General features: G+C 30.8%; 3 protein-coding genes across 5 annotated transcripts; all 3 read right to left on the bottom strand.

The window, feature by feature from the left end:
• Nucleotides 1–4,807: 4,807 nt before the first annotated feature.
• On the bottom strand, nt 4,808–9,569 carry LOC105630757 (laccase-4). The gene is made up of 6 exons (XM_012212701.4): nt 9,238–9,569; nt 8,304–8,455; nt 7,316–7,560; nt 7,090–7,218; nt 5,509–6,429; nt 4,808–5,255 (listed from the first exon to the last, which is right to left on the bottom strand). The coding sequence occupies exons 1-6, from the start codon at nt 9,352–9,354 to the stop codon at nt 5,125–5,127; spliced, it is 1,695 nt and encodes a 564-aa protein (XP_012068091.1). The 5' UTR covers nt 9,355–9,569; the 3' UTR covers nt 4,808–5,124.
• Nucleotides 9,570–12,303: 2,734 nt separating this feature from the next.
• Nucleotides 12,304–15,139, bottom strand: LOC105630765 (phosphatidylinositol N-acetylglucosaminyltransferase subunit P). Of its 3 annotated transcripts, none has more exons than XR_016320929.1 (6): nt 14,976–15,139; nt 13,695–13,927; nt 13,244–13,316; nt 12,943–13,061; nt 12,765–12,861; nt 12,304–12,581 (listed from the first exon to the last, which is right to left on the bottom strand). XR_016320929.1 is itself a non-coding variant. In XM_089721694.1 (6 exons), the coding sequence occupies exons 3-6, from the start codon at nt 13,879–13,881 to the stop codon at nt 12,457–12,459; spliced, it is 504 nt and encodes a 167-aa protein (XP_089577820.1). In that variant the 5' UTR covers nt 13,882–13,927; nt 14,408–14,498; nt 14,976–15,134; the 3' UTR covers nt 12,304–12,456. The 3 variants fall into 3 exon arrangements, 2 of the variants coding, with proteins under 2 accessions (XP_089577820.1, XP_012068104.3); XM_089721694.1 differs by lacking the exon at nt 12,765–12,861 and adding an exon at nt 14,408–14,498 and having other exon boundaries at nt 14,976–15,134; XM_012212714.4 differs by lacking the exon at nt 12,765–12,861 and having other exon boundaries at nt 14,976–15,135.
• A 368-nt stretch (nt 15,140–15,507) lies between these two features.
• LOC119370409 (TMV resistance protein N-like) lies at nt 15,508–20,088 on the bottom strand. Its single transcript, XM_089721688.1, has 5 exons — nt 19,073–20,088; nt 17,791–18,889; nt 17,337–17,687; nt 16,167–17,252; nt 15,508–16,063 (listed from the first exon to the last, which is right to left on the bottom strand). Exons 1-5 carry the CDS (start codon nt 19,762–19,764, stop codon nt 15,605–15,607), a joined length of 3,687 nt encoding a protein of 1,228 aa, XP_089577814.1. The 5' UTR covers nt 19,765–20,088; the 3' UTR covers nt 15,508–15,604.
• Between the last annotated feature and the right edge of the window lie 2,856 nt (nt 20,089–22,944).

Consider the following 22,944-nt stretch of genomic DNA (forward strand, 5'->3'; position numbering starts at 1 on the left):
GAAGCACATTACAATACTTGTTTGCTTATAGCAACTAACTTAGACTAATGATAGGTTGGCTCTTGATTTTTCGGTTAGAGGATATGATTCTTGTGAATTTAATAATGAGATGTCTAATGAGTTATGATTTAGCATATAATGGGTCATTTGTGTTAATTAGGTATAGTCTAATTAATCTCTTTATTCTTTTTGAGGTAAAAATGGAAAGTCTGAATCATATAAAGAATGACTTAAATGGTAAGACTATAAGACACGCTTAAATTTAATAGACAATTCCTGCAAGATCAATAGTTCGATATGTAGAAAAACATTTATATAAAAATAGAAATTCAAACTTTAAAATGAAATTAGTCATATACTTGAAGGGTACGCGAATATCGCAAGAAAACAAATTTTTTAAAAAGAAAAAAGTCATATGTTGAACTTTTTCTATTTCACAAATTTTCATAATAACAAAAATAAAAGGGTTATGTCCTAGAGTTTTAACTGACATAACATAAGAATGAGTTTATTAGTCATTATTATTTAAAAATTATATTGAACCAAATTAAACGTAAATGCACATAGCTTAATACAATTTTGAAATTTAATGGTCGATAAATTCATTCTTGTATAATGTGAAACTAATAAAATATTTACGATACGCAATTTACAATTTTACTTTAATCCATTTAATCTCGAATGAATTAAAAAATTATTTTAAAATAAAAAATATAATTAGATTAGAGAAAGACATATTTCACGTGTGTTGGTTGGGAATCTACACGATTGGGATGAAATTGCAGTCATCGATATAGATGGAAATAGCTTAATAGGGAAAGTTCCTTAAATCAAAAAAAGTTGCAAAATCTATATTGAAAATTGTTGCTTTTGTCATATATTCTCCATATATTCACATTGTTTGGGGGACGGCATACACAATAAGGGGAACATAAGGAAGAAGAAATATATATATATATATATATATTTATTTATTTAAAATTATTATTTGTTTAGCAATAAAGATAAAAATAAAAATAAAATAATACCAACTAGGCTTCCCCTTTCAAATAAAATTGTAGGACGTGCGTCTTCAATCAAAAGATACCATTAAATAATTTCATAAACTAATGCTTTATAGTTGTTTTGCACAATATTGTCTCATTACAATTATTATTATTATTATTTAAAATTTTCTGCTAATTAAGACAAAAATTGCTGCCCAAAAAATTTGTTTGTCATAGAAATATTTGTTTCCTAGAATAATTTATGGAATAGTATATATATATATATATTCTCCTATCACATTTTGAATTTTTAATTTTCAAAATTTGAAATATAATTAAATAAAAAATAGATTGCATTTATTTAGTGTAATGCTAATTTGGCATTTTGCAATTTGAATTGTAATTTTTGTACTATTTTTAAAAAAGTATATAGACATTTAATTAATTTATATTCTCTCTGTTCTACTTTAATAGTTACAAATGAGCATTTTACTTTATTTTATTTTAAGTGCTTATTTAGAATTTTGAAAATATATTAATTATTTTACCCATATTTATTAGGTAGTTTGTAGCAAACTTAAATGAGGAGCTTTTAATTTTAAGAATGACAGTTTAGACATTTTAACATATATTTTTAGAAAATTAATGTATTTCAATAATTTATTAATTCTTGTGAAAGACTAAATGTTGCTTTTAAAGTGGACCGAAGGGAATATTGGATGATGAAATATGTTTTTATACAAAATCAAGTGTACGGAAATAAATTGCATTTTATAAGAAAATATTAACAATTTGTTTACAATTTTTGGACTTTTATATATATATATATATATATATATATATATATATATATATATATATATATATATATATATATATATATATATATATATATATAATGAGTTCATTGATGCCTGTTGATTTATTTCAACCGTTTAAATAATTATATTCGTTATATTCTAATAATTAAGTTTTAATGATCACATATTGGAAAATAAATTTTGAAGATTAAAGTCTCTTTAAAGTCAAAGTTTGATTTAATCTTTAATTGTTTAATTTTATTTTGAGGTTTATTATTATTTTCTTTTACTAATTTATTAATTTTTCAATTATAAGGTTTAATCAATAGAATAAATAACAAATTCATTAATTATTATTACTTTTTTTTTCTTCTAACAAATTCATTAATCAATAGAATAAAATGATTATCATTTTAACCGATATTTTTAAAGTTTTTCTTTAATAATTTGTTGTGTATAATAATAATAATAATAATAATAATAAATATAATAAAATTAAATAATGGATGTAGGGTTGAAAGGTACCTAGCAACTGACCCTTTACAGAGAGGTAGGGGCAACGATTAGGGCAAGTGTTGTTTGGAATCAATTGGGACTGTGTCTATAGTCTATAGGTACATAAACAAATTTATAATGTTCCAAATCCAATAATGTTATTTGTTATTAAAAATAATAAAAAATAATAGAATATTAAAAGGACTTGGCGGTAGCACTACCATCAATTTCTTTCCATAAAAGGAAAGATTCCTTCTATATATTCTCCTTCCTATTAAAGGTAAAAAAGGTCACACACACCGCTGTCATTCTGACCTTAGGCTGCGTTTGCATCTGCTTCCACTCACGTGCTTCCCGCGTGCACAACATATATATATATATATATATATATATATATTTAAAAAAAGGTTAGTATTTTATTTCTATATAATCAAAATTAATCCCTCCGTCCTTACTTTATTAGAAATGTACTATTTCATTTATAATATTTGACTCTGTCAACTATGTATTCTTTCTGTTACTTTTTGAGCTTTTTGCTATTAAATGTCCTGTGAAAAGATGAAATACATTTAATGAAAAATTATATATATATAAAAAAAGAAATAGAAGGACCATTTCATTCACAATAGCATATATTAAGGGTAAATTTATTTATTGCACGGTATTTTATTTCTTGATTAAATAAGTCTAAAGTAAAATGTCAATTGATATTTTTTTTTAAAATAAATTTCAAAAAACTAATAAGGTGTTGGTTGAAGTGGTTAGTAACCTCAATCTACGTAAAGATGAAAAAACAAATTAAATCCTTAAGAAGCCGATGAAAATACAAATTAGATCCTCAGAAAACGGTCAAAAACTTGCATTTACGCTTTGCGGCGCGAGGATGTAAAGAGAAAAATTTCAAAAATTGATATTTACTGCAATAATTTTTTTTGAATAACAATTAGTTTACATTTTCTGAAAAGCCTTATATCATAGGTAAATATTTGAAGAGTAAAGAAATTATAAAGCCCACAATACAAAAGCCCACATATAAGCCCAACAAATTCCAAATTACACTCAATGAGTCGATTCAAGTTTGGTTATTCTCAACTTAGGATGTGCAATTTTAAGTTAAGAGTCCATTTTAGTTGAGGACTGAATTAGAAAAGCGATATTTTACTTTTTCACATTTTAGTTATATTTTTGAATTTTATGTAATGACATTAATATCCTTTAATAAGAAGGAGTAATATTGATTATAGAGTATTCTGAAAAAAAAAAAAAAAGAATATAGTAAAGTTAAATTCTTTATATTTCCTATTTAATGAAAGTATCTACATATTTTATATTTAAAAAGAAATTTTGCATTAAAAAATGTATCATGAGCTAACTATTTTTTTAGATTTTACTTAAAAATATTTTCAATCATTTCACTTAATATTCCATTTTGCATTATATATTTATATGTATATAGATGAATAAATAGATTTATATATGTTGAATGGTGACTTAAGCAAACATTAATTATGCACTTTCTAGTGAATTAGGTTCAATATTTTTAAAAGGAAAATAAATTAATACTCCATCTGTCTCAAAATATAAGTCGTTTTAAGTTTGTTAGTTTATTCTATAATACAACTCGTGTTGTGTACTTCAAGAAGTAATAAAAGATGTTTTCCCAATGTTGCCCTTGTTTACACTAAACACAATAAATACTTCACAATCAACTATTGATTTTTGAGATAGAGGATAATTTGGTCAAATTACCCTTGAGTTTGTTATAATCTAGGAGAATTAATTGTTTCCTTAATCCTTGTGCAAAAACATTAAAGGACTTATATTTTGAGACAGAGGGAGTAACTTATAGATTGTCTCTAATCCAATTTAATTAATTATATGTAGTTAACAAATTTAAATTATTTAATAATATTAAGGACATTTTAAGTAAAAGCGTGACTAGGTGATGTTTCATTGGGGGTAAGTTGATTAGTGAAGTTAAAATTTCCGGAAAGTGCATAAAATGCTTATATTTGATTTGCATTATTAATTCTACTTCCTAGGAAGTAAATTATCCAACTTCCTTTACACAAAATAAGTAAGTTCCTTAGATATGGGTAGGAAAGTTGCACTTCCCTAATTAAGCGCAATGCATTTACCAATTTATTATATTATTTAAATTCACTCAAATTTATATTATGGATATTATTGTAATTTTTATTTATTTAGTTTAAGATCTAGATTAAAGTAGTTGTAGAAAACTTTTTAGTTCATTTTTTAATTTAATTAATAATTACTGCCGTAAAATTAACTCCTATAAAATATTTTTACATTTTCATATTTTATTTGATGGAATATTTTATATTTTAATAATAATTGCATAAAATTATATTTTTATAATTCATGGGTAGATAAATGTTATATTAAATTTGAAACAAATAATTATTTTTGAACATATATCAATTCTGAACTCTTTTGTGAATACTTCAACTTTTTACCTCGAAAATGTTTGCTCTACCAATTAAATAATAAAGTAAAGGATAAAAGTTTGTAAATATTTTGAAAATTTTGATTATCAGTTTATGCTTTACATGTATAATAATTACAGTCATCCCTGAAATATACTAGACTTTGAAAATTAATTAATGCAGCAAACAATAATGAATAGTGAAAAAGAAAAAAGAAAAAAGAAAAAAGAAAAACATATCCAGGTTTGTTTTATTTCTACTCTTGGCGACTTCAATTTCAGCTTTGCTCAAAAGAACTCTTCTTCTTCTTATTATTATAATGGAAGATTAACCTTTAACAGTCTTTGCTCTCTTCTGTGGAAAGAAAAATCTGTATATCCACCTCTTGAAATTCTCTTAACACTTGGGTAGATCAGGAGGAGGAGGTAGAAGACATTCATTAGGGCCTTTTCCATTGTCTACGACGAATGCCATCTTAAGTCCCCATGTTGTGTGAACTTCTAAATGACAATGCATGAACCACACACCTATAACCAAAAAAAAAAAAAAAAAAAAAAATAATATATATATATTTTTAATTTTCTAACCATCTTCACAGTATCTTTTTAGATATAAGATTAATCTCGTTTCAGGGTTCGTAACTAACCCTCAAAAGTATTTTTTCTATAGATTGAATTCAAGCGTGTCTTACCACTTGAACCGCTCTTTATAAATCACAAAAATTAATTAATATAAAAAGTAAAATCTAACATTTTATTTATATAATGGAACAATCTATACCTGGATTATCAGCTCTGAATCTTATAGCAGTCCATCCTCCAGAAGGAACTCCAACTGTATTCCTTTCAACAGGATCAACAAGATTGAACTTCTTTGGATCTTTCTTGGGATTAAAGTTACCAACTCCTCTTCCAACTTCAAAGAAATTAAATCCATGCAAATGAATCGGGTGATTCTCAGGAGCAATCATTCCAGTATCTTGTAAAACAATCTGCACAGTAGAATTATAAGCAAGTCTATAAAGTCTTGTCCCATTATTCGTCTGAACATTACTCGGTTGTGTCCCCGTATAGTTAAACTGCACCGGCGGGTTGCCGGGAAAATCATCGGTAAAAACTCCACTGATGTTAAAAAAATGGGCTTGAAGAAGAGAAATCGTTGGCATAACAAAAGTTACATTGTTAATATCCGCCACAACTCTATTACCAGTAGCGCAAGTTGCACACGGGTTAACACCGAGCCCAATGGTGAAGAAAAGGAAATGATCGATTTTTAATGGGACATTAGCTGGGTATTTTTTAGAGTTTAGGCTACGTAAAGAATTAGCAAAAGTTGCTGCTATAGGAGTGGCATTTTGCGGTGGCGGAACGGTGAGGATTGTGGCGGCAGAAGAAAGAGCGCCGGAGTAGTGTAAGGTGGCGCTGGCAGTTACGTTGTCTACTGCGATTGGGGCGTCCATGAAAGGGGAGGCTGCGACTAGGTATTTGCCTGAAGTACGGTCTGCGGTTAAAAGAACGTTAGTGGTTTGGCCTGGGGCTATTACTATTGTGTCTGTTTTGAAGGGTTTAACATAAGTGGCATCAACTTCTACTACTGTGAGTTTATGGCAGGCGATCTTGAAAAAAAGCTCTTCATTAAGTGCGGCGTTGATGATTCGAAGCATGTAGGTTTTTCCTGATTCTACTGGTAGGTTGAAACCTCCTGCAATTCAAGAAAATTAAAGGTTAAGATTTAAGAGCAGGTATTATATATATATATATATATATATATATATATATATATATGTATGCAAGTATGGAAGAGATTTCAAATTGGGGTTAGTGAATAAACAGTTCAACCATGGAGGTGTCCATTTCATAATGCTTTAAATTGGTACGGTTTGAACTCATAACGATTATAAATGAAGTTAAGATTTTCAATTTGACTTTCTATTTTTAAGAATTTAAGTTGCAGAAAAGAAATGCTTGAAACTTGGGGTGCACATATGGTGGATTGATTCAAACCTAATCGAACCAAGGCTGAAAATATAAAACCAAAATTTTCTGATTGGAATCGAATTGATTTTGACATTTGAACCGAATCAGTTGATTTTTGTTATCTCAATTCGATTTTAAGCTAACCGATGATTTCTATGAGATTGACTTGAACCAAACAACAAATTCAGTTCAAACTGACTAACCCGACAAACCGAACCTCCCTTAAATAGTTGACTGAACTGAATTGAAATGAATAAGTTCGGTTTGGACGGTGGTTTTACTTTCCCCTACTTGAAACTAAGTATTTCAATAATTATTTTTCTTTTTGAAGTATTGGAGAGGATTCCAAGTTCCAACCCTGAGTTTTGGCCCGAAGATATTTTACCTTGTGAAGGGCAAGCAGGGACAGGTCCTGGATGGCCATTGATGGTGTGAGCATCTGAAACATTTGGTGCTCCTCCAGATTTCATAGCTTCATTGACCACAGCTTCAACATCTGATTTCCACCATTCACCTACAACACCAAAAACTTAAATCATTTACAAAATAAACAATCATATATATATATTTCTTGTAATTTTAAATTTGAGTAATTAGTTAATTAAGCTCACCTAGTACAATGACCTCTTCTTTATGGGGTGTAGGGAATGGATAAGGAACACCACGCTTGGGCAATATAACAATAGCACCGTGAACGGTGGCCCTCAGCCAGAGGATATGAGCATGCCACAAAAGAGTACCTCTCTGGCCAGTCACGGTGAAATTGTACAAATAATTTTGCCCTGGCTGGATAGGGCATTGGGTTATGTATGCTGGGCCATCTGCCCAACCAGTCCTCAATTGTCTAATTCCATGCCTAAAATTACAAGTAACAATCATATATCAATACTTATCACGCAATTAATCCACCAAAAATTAAATCTTTTGTAATTAAGAGAATATGTAAATTCCAATTAGGGTTTGTTTCAAAGTTTGGCTTTGAGCTTAACCTAATTGAATATTCCATTCATCGCATAATCCGTTTTCTAGTTTGATTTGCACATGAATTAAAAAAATTTAGTTAATATGATTAAACTATAATTTTTGCTATTTTTTCTAATATACCCTTATGTTAGTATCCATGAAATTTAAGTAATCCGTATTATATTATTTTTGAAATTAATCAAACATTTGACTTAATGGAGTTTTATTGGAAGAATGAAGGTTGATATGTTAATTTTATTTATATCAAGATTTAATTAATGACAATCTAGTAGTTTGATCATTATATTTGTTGACAAAAAAATATATTAAATAAGGATAAAATAATAAATTTCAAATATTATTCATTTTTAAAAAAGAAAAACGGGACAATAATTTGAGACGGCTGAAAAAAGAAAAAAGAACAAAAATTATCGGACGAAGTAGGTATTATAACTATTTTTAGTTCAAACAATATTTTCAAAATTCCCCTTTCAAAAAAAAAAAAAAAAAAAAAATTTCAAAATTCATTAAATCATAGTCAATATTTTTAGCTGTTAGTTGCCACTAATTATTACCCACCAAAAATTAATATATATATATATATTTATATATATATATATATATATATACACTCACCAATGGATGCTAACATTGTACTTGACATGGTTGACCACCTTGACAAGCACAGTGTCATCTTCTCTTGCGACTATGGTGGGACCAGGGAACTTGCCATTCACCGTGACAATTGGCTTAGACGAACACAATCTAGTGGCCTTCTTCATCACCACCTGCAGAAAAGGTATATTCACTAGTTACCCAACATAATTTGGATCAAGGCTTTCTTCCACAATAAATGTTTAAATAACTTTTAACATTTTGTGAAAAATTATTTAAACGGCAAACAGCTAAACGTCATAAAAAACAGTTAATAACTACTAAAACAGCTAATTTTGTCGAATAAACTCTAAGTAATGTACATAATTAGAGAAAGGGTAGGATTGTACTAATTTTAATGACTATGTTATACTAATTAAGGATGTTGTTCAGTCACTTCAATTAAAAGCTTTTCTTGATAAACATGATATGACATGAAGTCAAGAAAACAAAACTGTTAGTAATAAAGACAAGGAAAAGTATGCAAGAATATGCAATTTTTGCTTAGTTATGTAAGAAAATGACTAAGATGAAAAGACTACCAACCAAGAACATATATAGTAAATAGGTAATTAGCTGTTAATTGTCATCATTTACAGCTACAACTTTCTTGTATTAGTAGCTTATTTACATATAGTCACTTAAGCAAGTAATGCTATTGTGTATTATATCCTTCTTACTAGTTAATATATATTATGGAAAATTTTACTTTTTAAATCATTATTTACCCGGAAAATTTTAATACGAAAGGGAGAATGCTGCTAAACTGTAAAAACTTCAAATTTGATCATACGTTGCGAGATAAATATTTTTTTTTTTCTTCACTACGTGCATTAATCATTAAATTTTGAAAATAACTAGCTTTCTGTACCCATGAACACTTTCAATATAGTTGAATAAATAACTAAGTACTCACATTGAACTTGTAGTGTCGAACCAAGCAGTCGACCGATGCCGGAAACATAATAAGGCAAGCCATAGCCACCAGAATTAGGGTTCTAAGTCTAATGCTTGGTGCCGTACTCCTCATCATCCTCACCTTCTTCTTCTTCACCCTCTTCTTCTTCTTTTCTTTCTAGTTAATACGTACACAACTAACCTATTCTTTGTGTTTTGCTTATTTGGTGCACTGACAAATTGCAGACAAAATGCAACCTTATAAAGGCATAGGTTTAGTTTTATATTGCTGCCATGTCGTTTTACGCAATTAGGTAGAAATAAAAGAATGTAATACTGGAAGGAACATTGTTCCTCCTATTTCTATATAATAAGCATATATAAATGGAAGACCAGAAACTGACCAGAACATTTCAAGTAGGGTTTCTTATGGATTACACAAAGTAGTTATTCACACATTGGCTAAAGACAGTTTTTGAAGCTAAGCTAATTGATGTTGTTGGTGCCATTTTTCAATTGACTAGGTGGTGAGCCATCGGTTTGGTCCAACCGTATTGGGTAAAGTACACCCGATCTAATCTAACATATCACCAATATGAAAAGTTGCTTCTGGTTTTGTCTCTTTTAACTTTGTATTCTAGTCAAACAAGTGACATTGGCAACAACCATTGCATATAGCTAGGTTGCCATATGTATATAGCCCACTTGTTTTCATTCCCTAACTTAGATGGCAAGTGATTTTATTTGAATAATTCTATTTCAGGGAAATAATTTTTATATGGACGTGTTTTTTTTTTCTTTTTTTTTCAAGGAAAAATGAGATATAAACTCCGTACTTGAAAATAAACATAATGGTATGTAGCTCCAGGAAGTGAGTGAACTCTTATATTTGCTTGTCTTCTAACCCATATAACACCAAAGATTGTTTTTTTTATCGTCGGTCGAATATTTTATCTTGGTTAGCTCATGATTTAGTGGGTATTGAACACACATGAGTTATTTCTAATTAGTGTTTTTTTTTCTTCTGTTAATGCATAAAAAAATGTATGTGTTGACTTGGAAATATGCTAACATCTCAAGGAAAAGAAAGTTCAACTCAAGAAAATATGCTAATTAAGTTTTGAGAATGATGGTAAAAAATGCATACGATATTTAAGATCTAATCCATAAAATTACACTTGAATTTTAAGATTTTATTTCTCTGTCACTCTAAAATTTTTGAGAGATTCATCATATACCGTTGAAGTTACAATTTTTATTAAAAATAAACACTTTTAATAATATATCGGATCTCTCGAAAATTTTAAGATATTATAAGCTAAAACCCTAAAAGGTGAAAATTAAGTTGGAATATTTACCATATGAGTATGAAAATATTAAATATAAATGTGATGGCCATCATTTTTAAAGTAAAAGTTTCCAACAAGGGATAGTTATAGTATTTGCTGCCGTCTTGTAGGTTAGTTAGTACCTTTCTTGCAGATTTATATATGTTTTTCCAATTGAGTGGTATAAATCCAACTGCTATCATTTGAATCTAGAAATCATAAGGATCATAACACTTCAACTTATAAATTTTGATAATATTAGACATTTTTAGACATTAATATCAATAAATTTTAGGATTTTTGGCTTTTGTTTGCAAAATATTAACTGGATATATAGTTAACATGACTTTTAGAACAATAATTTTAATAAATTTTAACTTTTAATGAGTGTTTAATTGATCTAATTTTGCAAGCTGAAGTGTTCAATAGAATAAATTTAAAAATTGAAGCGTTTAATAAGTATAATTTTATAAATTGAAGTGTTTGATGAATTAAAGTAAAAGTTCACGGTGCCAATAAAATTAAAGCAATAAAATTCCAGATTGAATTTATGTATTCCGCTTTTCATCATCGAACTTCTTTTTTAGGTATTATGTTTGGGAATTACAAAATGCATTCAAGCATTACTTTTCTACTATTGATTCTAGTAAAATTTTAATTTGAATATTAATCATGCAAATTTCAAAATTTTTTATAGGGGTAAATGGAGTAATTAAGGACCTTTCACATTTGTTTATAAGGGTAAATGGAGCTTTGGTGGGTAGATGATAGATACTTGGGGAAAATCCTTAAATTTAGTTGAGAAATTGTTGTCATGGATTTGGAAATCTTTTGTTTTGAAAGGTAAAGATTTTTAACAGCTCATCTAACCTTTCACTCTCACTAGCTAATTCCACTTGGCGGCTGGCTAACAAATCAAGTGGGTTTAAGTCATCCTGTCTGCCAATCACTGTTACTTTATCACTATTGCTTATTCTTCTAGAAATTGTTTTTTATGATATATTTCTTTTTTTTTTTTTTTTAAAAAGAATATACATGTATATAAACTTTTTACAAATTATTCCTGTTGCATTTCATTTTTCTGTTATCCTATCGCTGATTTTCAAAATATCAATGTATTTTCAAAATTTTCTTTTTTTCTAAACATTTTTAAATTAATAATTGACACCAAATAGGAGTTGCGTTTTCTATTTTAAATTATGGTTGGCAACAATTAATTTTTTTTGTAATTATTATTTATTTTTCAATTTATATCAATCAACCCATTGGGCTAAATCTAATCCTGTTTACACCGTCCGGTCAATAAAAGAAAGCTCTATTTACAAGAATTTTAACACTCAACTTCTTACTTGAAAAACTCGAGTCATTTTCACTCAAATTAAACCTATTATATTTTTGTAAGTATTTTGATTCACAATTCATTTTGTATATAATATTTTATTTGTAACTTTTAAATTAATAGTTTAAATTTTTTTTAAGTTATTTGAGAGGTTGTATATTTCTTATTAACTAGCCGGTGATTTAGCAAATGAAACGACAAACGTTAACGACAGTCCGATTATCCCCAGTTTAGTCCTCCTGTCATTACAAAGAAAACGACTGTCTTTGTTGTGAATGAATTAGGATATATGAAAGCAACACAAGAAGGCTAATGTGACTGTTCTTTGCTCGTTTGACAAAATGTAGATTACCATCTTCAACAAACTAGTACTCGGTTATAAATTATATAATTTTCATTAATTCATGCACTTAGACACTTGATTATGAATTTAATACTTAACCATAAAAACAATTACACAAATGGTTCAGTTGTTCACAATAACAGTAAACAGTAAAATTCACATATCCATTCATTAAGAAACAAAAACAGACAATTAATATATATGAAGCAGAATGCAAAGGTGAATCTATCATTTTATATCGGTAAACATGAGAGTGTTTATCTTATCAATACCAATATCAGAAATGGGCTCAATGGGTTGCTCGTCTACATTGGTCGAACGAACAGAATTTACAGGTTCTCTGCTGAATTCATCTGCAAAATACAACGGATGATCATATAACAATTGACGGTATTACGGGTGTGAAATACTATGGTAAAAGTGCTTGCATATATCACTACGGTTACTGAATAAGTGGAAACTGTTAGATTATTTATTGTAGTTTACTAAATTTTATTAAAATCAACCTCCAAGGGGACTCTTCTAGGACTACTAACCAGAAACTTCGAGTTTAAGCTCCGGGTATAGAGTTCATTTAAATACTTCCTAGGAAGTGCTTTGCCTACCATTAGTTGGACCAGTAGACTTTGGACACTGGATGGTTAAAACCAAAAAAAAAAAAAAAAAAAATTATTAAAATCAAGGAACATACACAACAAACAAGCCACAACTTACCATAAATTGTACTTATAGAAGTTGCAGGAGGAGTCGAGAAGAAGTTGAGGCCAATGTAAAACATAAGTGTTAGGACTACGGTAACCATCGCATAAGTTGGGATGGCCAGTGCCCAATACCTGAAAATTGCCAGAAATACAATTAAGAGTATTTTAGACGATGAAATAAGTTGACACTCAGAGACTTTCAGCTATTTAATTGTATTATTTAGTCAAGCAAGCAACGTGTTTTTGGTAGAGCAAAGAAATTTTAAAATTAACTAAAGCGAAAAAAGAAATAAGATAGTGTGCATAGTACAGACCTATTGGGATAATAAAAGATCCCAATCGAGTGTAAACAAGGTTCAGGAACATATGCCCATATCAAGAAAATAACTGCACAGGCAAAACAAAAGAAATCAATATGAAATTAGCAGAGCTACATGCTCGAGTAGAATTCTTAGAGAGAAAATACCACTAACCATTTATAGCTCAAATTGCACACAATATTACAGCATTAAGGATGGCAAAGCATAATAATTTTCATACCAGGACAAAATATGTAAAAATATTTTTAACATATTACTGAATTAATTTAGTGTAACAGATTTATAAATCTCATGAAATCCAGATGGACAGGAGCAGGATAAGGCATTCTGCAAAAACCATTCCTTGGTAATGGAAGAGCAATGCAGATATTCAAGAAAGCTCTAATATTTATAGGATTTTAGACAGCATAAACTTCAACATAATGAAGTTTTATAAGAAATGAACCTGTAGCGACAATAGTTGTAATAGACCCAACAAAACCATACACTTCCGAAGTTTTTAGTCCATGCTCTCCAGACACTCCAAAGCCTGAAGGCTTGTCATCAGGGTCTTGAAAGGATACAGTTCCCCTCTTCCTTTTTGAAAAACTAAGGACTCTTCTAGGACTACTAACAGAATAGTGATCTTCCATGACTCGCTCTTCAAATCAATCTGGCATTTCCATGCACTCAGGGAGTCTAACAAAAAGTTCACTTAATTAGTATCTAACAATGTTGAACAACATCATGAAAATAAAAAGGGTCTCAATGAAGCTTCTACGGGGTAATTCAGTAATCCTCTATACCATCACATTGTTATAAAACTGGGTTAAAAAATCATGAAATTCTGATTCAAGTAATATTTAAGCAAAAATCTGGAGAATATGACAAAAATAAGGGGTAAAAAAAGAAATTAGCTACCAAGCCAAATAAGAATTGTTATTAACATGAACAAAAATTTAATACCAATCTATGGCACTGCCTGTGCTTCAAAAGAAAAACGCACAATGAAAACAGAAATAGCCATTGAAAACATCAGTGGCATGCTATTCTCATCCTCAATTTCATACTTTTTACTTTGAAACAAGTCAACTTACAATGAGAAGATTAAGTTACAATATATATTCAAAAGGTGAAACATACACATACCTCGTACACAATTTACAGTGTTAATCTTACCATTCTAAGACCAATTGGAGCTTTATTTGATACACACTAGTCAAGGAATTCAAAAGTTATACGACCTTTACATAAGGATCCCAGCAGCCATCTGCAATATAATGGGACCTAATTCTTGAAACTTAGATAAATCCCTAGTATCATATATATATATATATATATATATATATATATATATATATATATACCAGGTCACATTTTGGCCAGGCCAATTATAGTAATGGCAACCATTAAGCAGCAATATTGAAGTGATCATATAACAGAATCAACTAACGGCATTCTGTCCAATGCATAAATTCACAAGATGCTCAAGAACCAAAAAGACAAACTGAACAATTAATTCATTTTTTTCATATTTTTACATTTTCTCAGCAACAATAGATAATAAAATCCTTCGTTTAATATTGAAAAAACTTAATTTTCTCTCACAAACATTTCATCAAACGAGTGGTGCACGTGCACCAAAAGAAAACACATAATACACTGAGACCAGTAAGCTCAGAAGTGTGTTTAATAAATTCTTCTTTGTTTTTGTTACAAACAGGAGGGAAAAAAAAAAAAGGCTAACCTCGGGATTTATCTCTCCTGATTCCGGGGTTAGTTTTCTGTGAGACGAGGATCGGAGGAAAGAAAATTGACCAAATGAATGGAGAAGCCGAGAGAACTTTGTTGCGGCTGAAACGCTTTAAAAGGTCGTCGTTTCGATTGGCCAACTTAGTTCGTGGGCTTAGATTGTAAATCACGGGCCAAACCTTGTCGGGCCTTTATAACAAGTGGATCACTGGTTCAGGCGTTTCTTGATTTGCCTTCAATTTTCTGATATAACATTAGGCGGAAAAGAAAACTGAAAATCTAGAGTGTAAGGATGATTTAGGTGAATTGCTTATGGACTACAGGATGATTTATTGATTTATTTCAATCAAGTGCTCTCAGCATAAAATTGTTTGAGAAATTGCCAATGAGAACGTTCATCATTCTAGTATATTTCTCAGCATAAAATTTCCTTACTGCAAAACCAGCTAACCTATACGAGTATATTTCATTGGGAAGCAATTGCATTCAATAAAATCATGCTTCACCTCTTTACTTTAGTCCATGGGTTTTGGAAAAAAATTACTGAGAAATTATTTACTATTGTTATAACTTTCATCCCAGTGAAGGAAAAAAAAAAAAAAAAAATCTTGCCTTGACTATCCTCTAAATAGCTACTCTCCCATTGGGCAAACAGCACATTGGGTACACGCCACACTTTTTCACCCGCAAGCCTTTGCCACGAGTGAGCAGAACAGCCTTTAGCTGAGTCCAACTACCCATCTTCCTTGTCGTACTGAATGAACATGACGGTATATAATGCAACCACAAATGATCTGACACAACCTTGCTACTTCTATTTATAAAAAATCCAGTATCAGGAATCACCTTGTAGTTGTTATGCACCAAATAAAGTTCAAATCCGCATTGCATTTCCATGGCTGTACCATTATCAGAGTCATAGTCGTCGACTTCAAAAACAGCCCAAAAAGCTAAACCCCTCAAACTTTCCTTGTACCAATCTCCAGGCAGATTGATACTCTTTGAAGGGTGACTCTGCTCGTGCTCAGACCACACTGGAATCCCACCTCCAGGAATAATAACAGTAAATTCAGTGAATGATACCTGCATCATACAAATCAAGAAAATTTATTTGTGAGCAAGAAAGAGAATGTTCTATGAAAATCAATCAAGAACATGAACAAGGGAAATAAATAGAGTAACAGACCTTGCGAACATGATGTTTCAGCAGCTCAAGTGCTACCTTTATTGCAGAAGCCTCACATTTTTCCCCATAAACATAACCCAAGTTGGAACAATTCATAAAATTGAAATAGCTCTTGCACGATCCCTTCAGTCTTGGCGCTACATTGACTAGTTCTGGGCAATTTTGTGCTTCTACACAATGTGTCTTGGGCGGAAGAGATGGCACTGAGACAAGATTGATACATTCTGCCAAACAAATAACTTGTAGATTCTTAAGTTTGGCAAAAGTTTGAGAGGGTAATGTGTAAAAGTAGTTTCCACTCAGATTTAATTCCTTCAAAGACTCTAACAGGCCAAATTCTTTAGGGATTGATACTTCTGTCAAATTGCAGTAGCTGAGATCAAGACTTGTTAAACAGGATAAACTGCCATAAAAATATGGTGACAAATTCTCTCTATTTTCTTCTGGCAGACTCTGTTCTGTGTTTACAAATGGAAAATTCTCACATTCACGAAATGAAAGTACTTTAAGCTTCGTAAAAGAGCAGATAGGGAGTGGTGGATTTTTTATTGTCACTTTATCTAGATAAAGTTCTTCCAAGTTCTCCAGGCATTGTAGCTCCTTTAGCAATGTGTAATGATTGGGGCATCCTGAAAAATAAGTACTCTTCAGATGCTTTAAATGTCCAATGCTTGTTGGAAGATCCCAAAGATATTTACAATTCTTGGCACTCAGAAGAACAAGACCCGTAAGCTTTTCAATAGATGAAGGTAGTGCTTGTATAGCAGTGTCATCTAGAAAAAGCTCTGACAAGATTTCCATATTATCCTTAATCTCAGGAAATTTATTAAGCAGTGAGCATCCAGAGAGTATGAGAATCTCCAGAGATATTGTGCGAAGTTCACTTGGAAAGGACTGAAGAAGTGAGCAGTCTTTCAGATTTAATAATCTGAGGCTTTTGAGAGAACCCAGAGACGGATGAACCTGTATTAAACTTTTGCACCCTTCGAGAATAAGTATCTCAAGCTTTTGGACCCCATAAAAATCTGGTGTCATAGTGAGTTTCTGACAGTGACTGAGTTTGATGAACCTCAAATTGTCGAAACACTGTCAAATAAAAAAGAAAATCAAACTACTTGGCCGTGAATCTCACATCATATAGACCAGAATGAAAATACTTGACAACAATACCTTGCTTTCTGTTGGAAGCTTTGTTATGCTGCTGTATGACATATTGAGTTCAACAAGGTTCACTGGATAAAATTTTGATGGCAAATCTTGGGGACATCCATGCCAATACAAGCACCGCAAGTCGTTAGACAATTTTGAAAAATCTCCATAAAGAATTGCACGAGACTTTTTGGGTGGCCTTATAGCATATGTTCTTGAATTTTGGGTTAGGTATTCAAAACCCCCAGAATGGTCAACATAGCAGATCTTAAGCACTCTAAGGCGCTTCATCCTCCAGAAGACTTCGGTATCAATAACTAAATTGTCTACTTTAGACAAATCCAGGATCATACCCTCAATATTGTCTGTCGCCTGCAACACATATAGGGAAGAGATAGTCTTAGAAAATCATTTAAGCATGTAAAATTGCAAGTTGCAAATAAAAGAACCAACTTTCATGGGAATGATTTCTCACCGCATTTTCTTTCAACACTTGATACACATCTTCGTGATCCCACAATCTGCTGCGATCACCGGGCTTTCTTGGAGACTCTTGACGAACAATATCCCGTCCCATTTTTTGCAGTAAACCATTCATCCATATCTTATTATCTAAAATGGTAATCAGACATTTATCAACGAGAGCCTTCAGACCACCATCTGCATGGAATCCACAGCCTTCTAAGACTTTCACCACATAAGATTTATCCTCCCCGTTAAAAAAACATGCAATATCAAGAAATGTATATTTTTGCGGATCATCAAGCCCATCATAACTGATCCTCAGCACTTGTTGGATCTTTATATTCGGATATTTTTTAAGTTTCTGCAATTCACTTTGCCATTCATTTTCATTCTTGGGAACTAAAAAGGAACCAAGAACCTTCAGAGCTAAAGGAACACCTTCAGCATACTTCACTATAAGGCGCGAGAGCTCCATGAATTTAATGAATTTATCTACAGGATAGCTATTCTGGACAGCATATTGAGTGAACAAAGAAAGTGATTCATTATGGTTTAGACCTTTAGGCTCATAAATTTCATCCACTCTATTTGCTAGTAAGTTGCGATCTGTAGTTGTTATAATAATCCTACTACCAGGACCAAACCAGTCATGGTCCGCTGCTAAGGCTTCCATCTCTTCGCCATTATCCACACCATCAAGAACAATAAGGACACGCATATATTGTAACCTTTCCCTTATTGCATCCAAATTTCCACCCAGGTTTCTTATTGTCTGGATATCTTCCTTTAATAGTTTAGAAAGAAGCTGTTCCTGTAAATGTTGAAGACCGAATGTTTCTGCCACTTTTCCAACTCTTTCAAGAAAGCAATAATTTTTGAATTGGCAATATATACTGTCATAAACAGCTTTAGCTATGGTTGTTTTACCAATTCCTCCCATTCCCCATATTCCAACTATGCGAACATCATCCAACCCCAGATGTAATTTTGATTTCATTTCCTCTATTCTGGAATCCATTCCAACTAGGCCTTTAGCTCTTTTGGGGAACGTACGACTCAGTTTTTTCAAGATATAGATTGCAATTTCATCAATAAGAGTAGGAATATCCCTGCAGAATTGGAAACGGATGGAATGAAAAGGTCAAACAAAAACATAAATAAAAAGACTGATTGAAAGATAAACGACTGACAAAATGCAATTTAAGGTGCTCAGAAATGAAGAAGATTATAAGCAGAGTGTTCAGAGTCCAACTACAAAATGAACATGAAAAAAGTACTAAGAAAAGGATTACCTATCTCTCGCATCCCATCCAGATTTGTTGCCTGCTTTTATAAGAGCTAATTTCCAACCCTCCACCTTCTCAGCATATTTAGATTTTGACTTGGCAAATTTTTTTCCAAACTCACCAGTCTGCTTGCGCACATCAGATGGATCCACATTGTAGAATATTGGCAAAACTGTACATTTCATTGTATATTTCTGTGCATCTGTCTCTGAATCTGGGATACGTTCAGTGATCTTCACGAGTTCATCCAAGCAAAAAGAGGAAGAACCATAATTCTTAGAAAGAACTACGACACAAAATCTTGACTCCTGAATCGCTTTAAGGAGTGCGGGAGTGATTATTTTCCCTTTGTCAAGACTCCTATCATCTTTGTAGGTTCTAATCCCTTTTTCAGTCAAAGCGTTATACAAATTGCTAACAAACTCGTGCCTGACTTCACCTCTGAAACTCAAGAAAACGTCATATTCCCAAGAACTGGAAGCAACAGTAACTTTTGCAGCAGCCGGAGCAGTCACATGAGCTTTATGTGTAGTTTTCACGGTAGCAGAATCAGAGGTTATGGCCGCCGGAGTTGCAGAATGTGCAGTCATAGTTTCCACACTTACAGAAGAAAAAGAAGATGGTGCAGTCATAGTCTCAGCTCCAGGATCCACGGTAGAATAGCCCGCAGCTCCACCGGTGCTGAGGTTAGAACCCATAGGAGAGTACAAGAAAAGGAATAACTGGACGAATGTGAACTCAAAATTTTTAACATAACCATGTTCGATGAAGCAATTTATAGATAATTAAGGGAATCGAGAAAATTTGACTTAGACAATTCACATGCAGAAGACTGAACAAATCAACTAACATTTTAATAAACAGCCGAGGAATTTTTATTAATGCTAATATTGTTCGTACAAGTAACAACAGTGTGCTCTTTCGGATTTTGTCGGGAAGTGCCATGTAACTTCGTTTTCAACCTTCAGTTAATCATTAAAGCCATGCCTCAATTGGATCCTCACACGACACTGCCGGAGCCACGGGGGCCTGTGCGCCACCGCCCCCCTGACTTCGATAAAACTTTCTAGTGCGCCTTCAGTCAAATCATCACGTTTGAAGTCCTGAGATCAAAATCCAAAGGCTGCAGTTTTTTGGTTTTTTTTTTTATTTTATTTTTTAGTTTATTTATTTATATAGTTTTAGCTAGTTATTTTTAATTAGTTTTTATATATAAGAAAAGTTTTAGTTAATTTTTATATAAATTCAATTAACTTAAATATATATATATATATATATAAAAGCATCTAAAGTTCCACAATTTCAATAAATTATGTTTTGTTTCTATTGGATGACTTATATCATTAATTTTAATTTTACATTCTTTTTTAAATTTAGCTTTGAATTTGATTTCATTATATGAATAAATAAAATTCACATAAATATTAAAATATATAATAGGATTGTAAATTTATATTTCAATTGTTTATTATTTGCTATTGAATTAAAATATAACAACTTAAAAAAATTTTAGAATTATAAATTTATTGAATAAACACATATGATATTTTATATAGTCAAAAAGATAGATTTAATATTACAGTCCATGATTCTATTTTAATAATTTTTAAAAAATAATATAAAATTGAATTGATTAAAATTTAAAATTACAATAAAATATATTTAAAATTTTAAATACAAATATTTATTTTCATTGTAATTTCTAAATTGTAAATTTGAGATATTATTTCTTTTCTATTGAAATGATTATGTATGCTAAAAGAATTTCTATTATTTTGTTGTTATCTATACTATTTTCATTAAAAAAATTTTGACCACATTTAATATATTTGTTTATGTAATTATATTTTTAGCTACTTTTTTAAATAAATTTATTTTTTATTCACCTTATGAAGAAAAAAATATTTTCATCTCCTATAAAAAAATTCTTAGAATAAACAAGCAATGTTGTTGTTTATGGCAAAAGTAAATAAAAAAAAAACTCTAAATTAATCAACCAAAGATGAAAAAAAAAAAAAAAAAAAGATAATCTGCTGGGATAATACAGGATCCAAAAAATCAGGTATGAACCCATGTGACAGATTGTATGTTTTTTTGCATGATCCAAAAAATCAGAATGTGACATCCTGACCCGGCAAAGTGATCCTATGATGGTAGGCTAGCTAGGGTAGTGGAATGCAGGACACAGAAATAAATCGAATCATATATCGAAAAAGGGAAACTAATCATTAGAGGTGCCTTTTGGTGGAATGGCTGGAGAGTTGGAAGAACTCCAGGATTAAGCATGCTCGCTTAACAGAAATCTCAGGATGGGTCCACCCTAGCAACTTTAAGGAATATTTTATTTTTTATAAAATACACTAAATTTATGAACAAGACTTGCCTAAACCGGTATGAGTCCACCCCTACACCAAACCAATTAATGAAGAGATTTTTTTTAAAAATGATTTATAGTTATCCTTTTCTTACCTAATGAATAGTTAGAGATACTTTCATTTCAATTAAAAAATTAAGTTTAATTGATTTAATTGATGGGTGAGTATGTACACTGGTATAGGTAAATCTTTCTCTTTCACATTTGTTATGAAAAATACAATTGCATGTAAATCTACAATTCAATAATAATAAATTATAAATAATACTATTAAATTATTAAAATTTAAGTATTGCTCCCTCAGTCGCATAATTAAATTATTTACTTTTTCACCCACAAGCCTTGGCCACGAATGAAAAGAACAACCTTCGGCTTACTCGAACTGTCCAGCTTTCTTCTCAGTTTGAATGTATAGGCTTAGTATTTCTATTGATAACAAATTCAATATCAGAATACATCTTATAGTTGTGCATCAAATAAATTTCAAGGTCGTACTGCATTTTTATGGTTGGATTGTTATCGAATATTTCCTTGATTAATAAAGAAAGAAATCTCTAGCCAATCAAATATGATTTGATTGGTCTTTTCACTGATGTGAGGAATGAGAAGTTTCAAGTTCGAGTTTTGTACGACCATAAGAGTTTTCAAAAAAGAAAAGAAGAATAAGGAACATAAGGAGTAATCAATTTATCACAATATCATGGTATTATACCATGGCTTTTGTCGTCTCTCCCTCTCTCTCTCTTGTAGATACTTCTCTTGAATTTTAAAATTGTATTTACAAAGTTTAAATATTGTTGACTTTGTGCAGCTCTCTCACCTTCTCTTCTTATCTCAAAACTTAAAATCTAAAAACTCTCTTTTCTTCTTTCACAGGCGGCCACCGGTGAGCTCTCACCGGTGGTCACCTCCTTCCTTTTTTTTTTTTTTGGCAAATAATCCTCAGATTTGTTTCTAAATCTGAGTTATTATCGCCTAAATATTGGGATTTATTATTGCCCGTATTTTGAGATTTTGTTCTCAAATTTAGTTCTGAGTTATTGGTATCACAATTATAGTGATTTTGTCTAGCGTTTTTTTATTATTTAGATAGTTATGTAAAAAAAGTGCAGATTCTCTCTCCAGTAGAAAAAAGAAATTTGAAAGTAATCATATCAGATTTATAGAAAGACGATAGAGTCGAACAGTGGTTATAAATAGCCACCAAGTGGATCAAGCGATCGCCTATGACAAAAATATTATACTTTGTCAACTCAATCAGATACTTCAAATTAAGATTGTGTTTTTTTTATTCTTTGTATAAGTTGTTTATTATTAGACTTCCTATACAAAAATATAAAAATATATTGATCTGTATCCCATATCTGTATATAGTTTCTAATTACTGAAACTTCTAGTTTGATTTTTCTAAAAAAAAAAAAAAAATTGTATTTACATATTTTCTTGGTAGTTAATTTTCTAAAGTGGGTCTTACCATAATTATTAAATCCAATCCGACTCGGCG

Source organism: Jatropha curcas, chromosome 5 (assembly GCF_041381405.1).
Source record: "Jatropha curcas cultivar XTBG-Jc1 chromosome 5, XTBG_Jcur_1.0, whole genome shotgun sequence".
In the NCBI taxonomy this organism is placed as follows: Eukaryota; Viridiplantae; Streptophyta; class Magnoliopsida; order Malpighiales; family Euphorbiaceae; genus Jatropha; species Jatropha curcas.

What these genes read in the sequence shown, in the direction of transcription:
- LOC105630757 (XM_012212701.4), bottom strand. Translation starts at nt 9,354, where the DNA reads ATGATGAGGAGTACGGCACCAAGCATTAGACTTAGAACCCTAATTCTG. An exon ending in TTCGACACTACAAGTTCAAT is followed by an intron (nt 8,456 to 9,237) that starts GTGAGTACTTAG and finishes CCTTTTCTGCAG; the next exon opens with GTGGTGATGAAGAAGGCCAC. An exon ending in ATTCAGAGCTGATAATCCAG is followed by an intron (nt 5,256 to 5,508) that starts GTATAGATTGTT and finishes TTTTGGTTATAG; the next exon opens with GTGTGTGGTTCATGCATTGT.
- LOC105630765 (XM_012212714.4), bottom strand. Translation starts at nt 13,881, where the DNA reads ATGGAAGATCACTATTCTGTTAGTAGTCCTAGAAGAGTCCTTAGTTTT. An exon ending in TACAACTATTGTCGCTACAG is followed by an intron (nt 13,317 to 13,694) that starts GTTCATTTCTTA and finishes TTGCCTGTGCAG; the next exon opens with TTATTTTCTTGATATGGGCA. An exon ending in TTCTATAAGTACAATTTATG is followed by an intron (nt 12,582 to 12,942) that starts GTAAGTTGTGGC and finishes TGTATTTTGCAG; the next exon opens with ATGAATTCAGCAGAGAACCT.
- LOC119370409 (XM_089721688.1), bottom strand. Translation starts at nt 19,764, where the DNA reads ATGGGTTCTAACCTCAGCACCGGTGGAGCTGCGGGCTATTCTACCGTG. An exon ending in GGATGGGATGCGAGAGATAG is followed by an intron (nt 18,890 to 19,072) that starts GTAATCCTTTTC and finishes CCAATTCTGCAG; the next exon opens with GGATATTCCTACTCTTATTG. An exon ending in TGAAACATCATGTTCGCAAG is followed by an intron (nt 16,064 to 16,166) that starts GTCTGTTACTCT and finishes TGTATGATGCAG; the next exon opens with GTATCATTCACTGAATTTAC.